This window comes from Lampetra fluviatilis, chromosome 33 (genome assembly GCF_964198595.1).
Source record: "Lampetra fluviatilis chromosome 33, kcLamFluv1.1, whole genome shotgun sequence".
NCBI lineage: Eukaryota > Metazoa > Chordata > Hyperoartia > Petromyzontiformes > Petromyzontidae > Lampetra > Lampetra fluviatilis.
This window is the reverse complement of record NC_136307.1, coordinates 3,458,362-3,468,004: the sequence shown is the minus strand read 5'-3', so window position 1 is coordinate 3,468,004 and position 9,643 is coordinate 3,458,362. Positions and strand designations below refer to the sequence as shown.

The following is a 9,643-nucleotide window of genomic DNA, read 5'->3' as shown; positions in this document are numbered from 1 at the left end:
GAACCATCAGAAATGTAATTGAGCAGCTCACGTTCTCTCGGTGAGAGTAGTTAGTGTTAGCTCCTGTTGTCTGGTGTTGGCATGGCGATGTACAGTACTGTAGATTTCAACATGTTTTTGTGTGATAATAACATGCAGGACAACCTGAAAACATCAGTCACCTTGACCTTTTGGGGATAGAAAATAAACATTGCTCTCCTCCGCGGCTCTACACTGAACGTCAGGAAAGAGGATCTCTGGGTCCTCTGCCCCCAAAGGATTGTGGGAGATGAACATTGCCGTGTCGATTAGAGGCAATCGATCCTATGAGGGCTTCCCTTTAGTCCTTCGTAATGGCGCACGGCTTGTCCATTGATTTCGGAACCCTTAAAACTCTTGCCTAGTTTCTCCCATTCATATGCCGTACCATGTCCAGCATATGTTAATGGAGTGGCATGCATGCATGTCGCTTTTGAGACCACCGGCTAGTTAAAGACGGCAGGCTTTTAAGCCCTTTATCGCCTATTGAGGCCACCCGCTTTACATACAAAACGAAACTTTTTATTTTACCAGATGAAGCCCACTGAGCTTTATAGCTCTTTTTCAGAAGTGACCTCAACCACAAATGATAGCCCAACGAGAAGTGGCTTATCACGTGGAAATTTATCGCAGCCAAATAATCTTTAATGCTGGAGGACACGGGGAAAAATCCACGCGAACTTGGGGAGAATACGCAATGCGCTGGTCATAGTCTCGTTACCAGGCGAGGTAGTTAACATCTTGCCACCCTGAGAATTGGTGCTTACCACCTCCAGGCCCCAGATAGAATCCCTCAAGATGGAACATTCAGTTTCCTCCTTGGACGTTTTATAAAGTGCCTTTCAAATCAGCATTCTCATCTAAAAAATACCCAATGCAAGGCCCTCTTGAAATAGAACGTCATTAGACTCGGTGTGGCTTTCCTTGATAAATATATTAAGTGCAAGCCTACACTGATCATTATGCTATGAGTTGTTGCTCTGGAAACCGGGTGATCATTGACCGATGATCGGTCGCCGGGTTAATGATGGTATGAGTCGTGATTTCTCCCTGAACAGTGGGCCGAGTGAAGGCTACTATCTTGCACTCCATTGCACTCTGAAGAAGGAGCATTGCCCGAAACGTCGTTTATTATATATTGTTTTCCTTTTAAGGCCATAGTATTATTCAGGAACATGTTGATGTTTTTTTGCTCTGTGTGCACCACTGGCTAACCCAGTATCACCAAATTCACTACACGGTTGGTTTAATATCGGAGAAGTGGAGGTGACCTTGGGTGTGTGTCGGATCCTGGGTCTCCCCTAGGTCCGCTCAGCTTTAAAATGAGTACCTGGCATCGCCACTAAGGGAGAGTAAGGCGGCCGGACGTGCGTTGTGTTGACCACACCAGAATCTGAATATTTATACTGGAGGAATCCGATGAGCTATAAAGTTATTTTTCACAGATGTCCAGTAGAAGCGGGGGTCAGGATGTTACAACAAACGATTTTAACACGTAGGCTTTCGCGACCAATATCCACAACGGGTCTTTTCGGTGAGATCACGTAAATATGAATGTGTCGTTAAACCCGCCATCATCCAACACAGCCAATTAGTAAGCTTTGTCACGTAAACAAAACGTGCCGATTCGTTGGCAAACCTCTATTATGGATAATATAACAAACGATACTGAAAAAACACCAACCCACCCACCCCTTCGTGTGCGTTCCGAACTTCAAAGTTGCCACAGTCTTCGCTAACTGCACTCGCCCCAAAAGTCTGTCAAGGCTACACTGTGAGATAGCTTTTTGTCGTTGTGTGTGTGTTGGGTGAACTCAAAGAGGGGGCTAGCAGAGTGTCCATCGCTTTACAGGTGGATCTACATTCCCACCTTCACCCATGGTCATGAGCTTTGGGCAATGACCGAAAGGATGAGATCACGGGTACAAGGGGTCTAATTGAGGTTTCTGCCGGGCTCACTCTCCGTAATCGAGTGAGGAGTCGAGCCCCTGCTGCTCCTACGGATCGAGAGGAGTAAGTTCAAGTTCATTTATTAGGTATAGCCCTGTGAGCCATTCGGCTCTTGAATCGGGTGCAACCGCAACAAACAAAAACATGAACAAGAAAAATCTTATAGTGACTATGTGACTAAGTGTAAACAGAACATCCAAGAAAAGACAGCAAAATATTGCAGAAAAAACACCGTACACCAACGATGTGTGCAAAAATCCCAGTGGGATGCAAGTCAAACAACAACAACAACCACAAGACAACTTAGATTAAGGCCATCAGTCTAACTCTGTACTACAACAAACAAACATGGCTAAACCAATACACTTTTCGAAATCACCAAAATAAAGCTATGAAAGGAATGAAAAAGCAATCATAGGAACTGTGACGGAATTTTCACAATAAATGGCATAAACAACATGTACTACCAAAACCCTGCAGCCATAGCTGGCTGCATGAGTCACTCCACAACAGTTGAGGTGGTACCGAGCACCTGGTAAGGATGCCCCCCCCCCCCGCGGTTGAATCCCATTGGAACTCTAATGGCAGCAGCAGCACGGAAGGTTTATGTCGCTCGACTGGACTTCGAATTCCCAGGAAGAGCTAAAGTCTGTGTATAGTGTAGTAGTGTATAATAGTGTAGTTTGTGTATATCAGTGGGTAGTAGTGCAGTAGTATATAGTAGTGTGTAGTGCAGTAGTGTATAGTGTATAGCACTACTACACTATACACTACATTATAGTGTAGTAGTGTAGTGTATAGTAAGTATGTAGTACTATAGTGTAGTAGTTTATAGTGTAGTGTATAGCACAACTACACTAGACACTACACGATAGTGTAGTAGTGTAGTGCAGTAGTGTATAGTGTAGTGTAGTAGTGTATAGCACTGTGTAGTGGCGTAGTGTATAGCACAACTACACTATACACTACATTATAGTGTAGTAGTGTATATCAGTGGGTAGTAGTGTAGTACAGTAGTGTATAGTGTAGTAGTGTATAGCACTACTACACTAGCCACTACACTATAGTGTAGTGTATAGCAGAGGTGTGGACTCGAGTCATGTGACTTGGACTCGAGTCAGACTCGAGTCATGAATTTGATGACTTGCGACTCGACTTGGACTTGCATAACAATGACTTTGTCCCACCTCTGGTGTATAGTATGTAGTACTATAGTGTAGTAGTTTATAGTGTAGTGTATAGCACAACTACACTGTACACTACACTATAGTGTAGTAGTGTATATCAGTGGATAGTAGTGTCGTGCAGTAGTGTATAGTGTAGTGTAGTCGTGTAAAGCACTGTGTAGTGGCGTAGTGTATAGCACTACTACACTAGACACTACACGATAGTGTAGTAGTGTAGTGCAAGTAGTAGTGTATAGCACTACTACACTAGACACTACACTATAGTGTAGTAGTGTATATCAGTGGGTAGTAGTGTAGTGCAGTAGTGTATAGTGTAGTGTAGTAGCGTAAAGCACTGTGTAGTGGCGCAGTGTATAGCACTACTACACTATACACTACACTATAGTGTAGTAGTGTATATCAGTGGGTAGTAGTGTATAGTGTAGTAGTGTATAGTGTAGTGTAGTAGTGTATAGTGCAGTAGTGTATAGTGTAGTGTAGTAGTGTAAAGCACTGTGTAGTGGCGTAGTGTATAGCACTACTACACTATACACTACACTATAGTGTAGTGTATATCAGTGGGTAGTAGTGTATAGTGTAGTAGTGTATAGCACTACTACACTAGACACTACACTACAGTGTAGTAGTGGTGGAGTCTGTGGCCAGGGAAAGGGAGGTCTGTACCAACCCTCCCCACCACGCTGCCACCACCAGCACGAACTGACTGAGAATCGAACGCACGAGGGGAGGGGGGCGTGTTGGGAGGGGTAATTTGGAGGCCTCCCATTGGTGGAGGGAGTCTGCGCGTGCGACACGGATTTCCGTTATTTAAAGGGCGCGGTGCGGACACATCGCGACCACTCCGAGAGTTACGCAACAACAGCAGCAACAATCAACAACAACAATCAACCAACAGCTACGTATCCTAGTTGTGTGTAAAGTTTTAAAGACATGGACAAGGGCAAGAAGTCGAGTAGGACCTCGGATGGTGGCGGAGCGAGGTGTGTTGAGCCCTTTTTTTTTCCTCTTTTGCGGAAGCCATTCGCGAGTGTGCTCGGTTGTGCAACTTGTTAAGTTTGGTAAAGTTGTTGTTGTTGCTGCTTTGTGTGATGTAACGGATATGTAACGAGTAACGGAGAAACTGCGAATTTGCTGCGGACTGCAGAGGGACGTTACAGTACACGTGCGTGTTAGGGTTATCAGAAGCGTGTGTGTGTTGTGTACAGTAGTAATTATCCAGCTGTCTTTATACTTTTTCCTTTAGGTTAACTCGGCCTGAATGACAATTGAGTACTGTAACCGGTGCTTTGAGTTGATGTTAGTGCTGGGAGATACAAAGGCGGCCGGGCGCGTGGGCTTCGGCCACGCCTAGCTCGCTGGTGTTGGCTCTGCTTGTACAGTAGTGGGTGCTTGCAAATTGCATTTGTCTATGTACTAAGTGTATTACACTTGTGTTCAAGTTCGCTATGTGTACACACATGTGCCGTATATACTGCTACAATTGCTAAATTGACAATAAGTACGAGTTATGCACTGCGCGGGGTACATTCGATAACCGATATGCAACGCACACATTGCTAACTGTGTACACATTGCACGTGCAAGTACGGCATTACGTATGTACGCTATCTAAAGTATGTTTAAATAGTGTATCCAGTGTGTGGACATTGACAGAGCAATACTCTTAGGTTTTTTCGGTAAAGTCACGTAGGTAAAAAATTAAAATAATAGAAATAAAAATTATTTATAATTATATATAATTATTTATTATTATCTATATCTATAATAATGGTCTATTATTATTTATATTATTTTGTATTACTTATTTTTTTCTTTTTTACCTACGTGACTTTACCGAAAAAACCTAAGAGTTTGAATCCTTGCAGTCGCCAAAGCTTCAAATCTAGAATTCACAGAGCAACTTGGGTGATGTTGTGGCAGTGAACGGCACTTGGGAGGTGAAGTTAAAGGCAGATCGGGGAGGCATTCATCCAGCAGTGGATTGGCCACGGCGTGCGATGTAGAAATGCTGACACAATAGCACGGCTGGTGGCTACGTACGGTGTGATAGAAGTTCAACAATGCGGCTTATGTTTTTGCAAGCCCGCCCGCCAAATATTTGATTGATAACTTTCGATTACATTTTGATTTAAAGCTTTCGTGACTGCAGGGATTCATATTATTGGTTCTTTCGGTAAAGTCACGTAGAAGGGAAATAATAAAATAAGAAAAAACATTATTGCTGTGGATTTCACACATTGATGATGATTGCTTGTGCTGCAATCGAAACGTCGTGAGAATGTTTTTTGTTTTATATTTTTATTATTTCCCTTCTACGTGACTTTACCGAAAGAACCAAGAATATGAATACCTTGTAATGTAACCCCAGTAACATCTTTCTCGCTTAGCCTAAATACGAACAACACGATGGCAATTTGCATTTATGCTCTTAGGTTTTTTCGGTAAAGTCACGTAGGTAAAAATAAATAATAAAAATAATTTTCATAATAATAGAAATAAAATAATAAATAGCAGCTCATCTTTTGTGTGATGCACGAGTTCAGTCGACTCATCTTTACAAGATTAATTAGTAAGTCGCCTTGCGCAGGCTATAAGGGGCCTTCTGTAACTGCATTCACACGCTGTGTACATGAGAACGTGTCGCGTAATGATTAACCAAGCGTTAGTATTCGTTATCGCCGTGTTTTAATTGAGTAAAGAACAACTTTTTCCCCACTGGCAGTTGGTTAGCCGTTGTTTTTTTTATTATCATCGACACGAATCGATGAAACTTTACACATCCATTGCTCAACCATATTGTGATGCATCTAGTACTGCAAATACCAACAATTAATTTTCATAGCACATACTGTATATGTCAACCAAACAAAAACACTCTAGAGTGTTTTTTTGTTTGTTTGCATTTTGACTGCAAGTATTGTGGTTAATGCAGACATTAATCCTTATAAAAAGGTTTCAGTTTTGTTGCCAGAAAAAAGGGGTCAAACCTATTATTATATGTTGGTACTGGCAAAGGAGGTCCAAATGATGTTAAGAATAATATTTCACGACGTTTCGATCGCAACACAAGCGGTCGTCCTCGGGCATAAAAAATAATCCAGCAGTTTCACTGCTACGTGACTTTACCAAAAGCTTCAAATCAAGTTGTAAACGAAACGCATGCAAATCGAAAACAAATGAGATGGCAAGAGGCACCTGAAAAAAGTTCGGTACAGATGCAAGCTAACCTCTCTATTATTTTTAAAAGGGATATAAGCACACACAATTCGAAGAAAAGCACAAAAATAATGTGTGACCAAGACGTGCCAGAAATATAGTATACGCGGTGTATATATGCGCTGTCAATAGTTTAAACCAATGCGATGGTTTATTATTCGTTGGTGACTGTGGTACTGGGCAGAGTACTGCAGCACTGACTCACAATGGAGGACTTTTTGAGTTGGGAATCGACTCCCAAAGTCGATTTTTTTAAACGAGTTCAAATTTGGGAATTGTGCAGTGGTTGTTGATCTTAGGTCCTTGCCTGCAAGGCAGAGGTCGCAACCGGGTACCCGATACCCGTACCCTACCCGATACCCGGCTACTCGTACCCGGCCGGGTACGGGTAGCCGTTTGCGACCCTGGTGCGGCCGGGTACGGGTAGGCCGTGAGTCACTGGTGAGTCACCGTTTGTCACTCATTTCCCAACGTCTTGTCTCTTCTCACAATTCAAGTTCCTAGAATCAACCCACCCGCGCCTGCAAACATGGCTTCATCCCAGAGGTCGCAACCGGGTACCCGATACCCGTACCCTACTCGATACCCGGCTACCCGTACCCGGCCGGGTACGGGTACCCGTTTGCGGCCCTGGTGCGGCCGGGTACGGGTAAGGAATCAAAACCCGTTTGCGACCTCTGCAGCAAGGGAGTTGCATTTGCACTACAGTACTGTACTGTCTCGGGGCTTGACATGGTAGATAACCATCACACCATGTTCTTGAATATCAACCTACAACCACTTAAACTTAAAACACTTAAAAAATAACTACAGTAGAAGCTGGACATAACACCTCCATTGGGAGCAATTCCACGTGTCCACGTATCAGAAGTACAGTCGTGTACTTGTATTAGTAGTTGACCTCTGCCACCAGTGCAATGTCAGCATGCGTTGCTTGTATAAGATGTGCCTATATCCAGTGTATATTGCAAATGTTTAGAGTTTATGATTGGACAAACTCAAATCACTTTTTTTTCGATTTAAAGCTTTCGTGACTGCAGGGATTCATCTTCTTGGTTCTTTCGGTAAAGTCACGTAGAAGGGAAATAAAAATTATTCTTATTATTTTATTATTTCCCTTCTACGTGACTTTACCGAAAGAACCAAGAAGATCAAATCACTTTGTAAAAAAAAAAATTGTACAAAGAAGAGTGTGGCCCTTTGTTTGGATGCACGCACGGTCTATAGGTATCGTTTGCCCAAATGTGTTTTTTTTATCTTGAATGCGGGAACCACAGGGCCATTGCTGCAGAGTGGTTGATAAGAGAGGTGTGGTCCCTCCATGTGCCTCGACGTCTGTACATGCACCTTGGTTGCGTTGGTGAACAAACCTCCTAACTCCACGCTCAATTGAGCACCCAATGCCATGCAAGTGCTTTCTCCAACAATCGAGTGCACTCCTTCCGTGCCATCAAGCATCCAAGTGCATTGTTATCCTGCAATACTGCGCCTGCAGTGGTGATCAGTGAGCATTTAAATGCGTAAAAGTTAAAGGTGAAAATCTGCAATTGCTTGTTCATGCCTCCTGCCGTCAGAACAGCTTCCGCTGTGGAGTGACGTAACCTGCTCATGATTTTTAATGAGGGGGGCTGGTCTATGTGGAATGACGTCACGAGCGTTAGTGACACATTCCTGGGTGATTATCTTAGGTATAATTACCGGCGAAACGTCGTACTAGACTCAAATTGTAACTGTTGTGGGTTTACTCTGCAACACACCCGTGATGAACTAGTAACGAATTGGCATGTTTTGTGTACGTGACAAACCCTTGGCTGTGTCACGAATTGGCTCTTCATTGTGGAATGTTGGCAGGATTCTCACTACCGGTCAATAAAATCGCTGACCTGTAAACATGTCCTCTGCTCAGCTTTATGCGCAAACAAAGCGAGGACTTGTTCAATGAGAGATGGGAATGCGTGTCAATGAGATGTGTGTATTTCATTAGAACCTTTTTTATTCAAAGTGGTCAGCGCGCAGCGCATTGTGCCACCACACCAACATCCCAGTTTAAGTTTATCCTGTCAGAGGTCACATGCATTCGAATCCACATAATTAGAAATTAAGGTATAGTTACAGTAGTATAGTGTTAAGCTGGGTGGAATGTCAAGAGTATAATTCCCAGTCCAGGGCCATCTCTGCTCATCATCCCTCCAGAGTTGGTTAAATGAGAACCACTTGCTTCTAAATCAACAGTGGTCCTATAGAGAGATGGGTCTCCATCATGATATGGTACTGTATTTGCATCACCTTCCCACAATCACCAATTGATATGGTCTCTGCCCATTAGGGTTGTAGGCATGTACTGATTCATCAAGTTACACCAATTCTTATGCTCAAGATCTATGTCATTGAATTGGTGTGTAAGAATTGATGTTTTTCTGTTCATGTGTAATGGATTTACATGATGTCTGCAGCCACTATAGGTGATATTAGTCACAACAATGCATAAACATCTTGATTCGAATCATGGCAATTCATGGCAAGACCGTAGCCATGGAGTCAACATTGGGGGGGACCAAATCTTCCAGGGGGTCTGGGTGTGTCCCCCCAGAAAAAATATCTAAATTTTAAAACGAATTTCCTGTCTGAAAAAAAAAATCACTAACACATAGGAAAGACTTTATATTTCTTTTTTACAATAATGTCTAAGAGTGTATTGTATTACATTTCTGTTTTTAATTTTTTTACCTTTTGTTTAATTGTATGTAATGGCAGAGATTAGGGATTAATAAAGTACAACCATAACCACAATCATATAAACAGAAATCTATTTTATAGCAATATATTGTGGGGGACATTTTGAGCATATTTTAACATATATTGGGGGGGGATGTGTCCCCCCCCAATATATATTATAATTACGGTCTTGATTCATGACATTGCTAGATATTAATCGGAAGAGCCCTGTCCCTGCCCATTTTCAGTGTTTTAATTTGATAATGGCATGTATGGGAGGCCTTTCTAGCAACTGGTATACAGTATTCCCTAGCCATTTTTGAGAGTAATTCGCTAGCATTGGATTTTTGTATATAGCAGTATGAAACAACATGATTTGGTTTTCTGTGCAGTAACTTGCTTGATCGCATTGACAGCATAGTTGATTTTTGTACACGATAGGTTTATTCAGGCGTAAGTGTTTTTAATGGCATGTGTTTCGATGCACGATATTCATTTGGTCCCTGTAAGAAGGGGATTGTCTGAAACTATGCGTAGAAGTATTCATAGATGCTAAT

General features: G+C 42.4%; 1 protein-coding gene across 1 annotated transcript in view; it reads left to right on the top strand.

Moving 5' to 3' along the window:
* The first annotated feature begins 3,977 nt into the window (after positions 1-3,977).
* Positions 3,978-9,643, top strand: part of LOC144943938 (echinoderm microtubule-associated protein-like 1) — a 29,459-nt gene continuing 23,793 nt past the window's right edge. Inside the window, exon 1 of the mRNA XM_078871832.1 lies at positions 3,978-4,135. Coding sequence (XP_078727958.1) covers positions 4,086-4,135 — 50 coding nt within the window. The 5' untranslated portion in view covers positions 3,978-4,085. The remainder of the gene's footprint in view (positions 4,136-9,643) is intronic.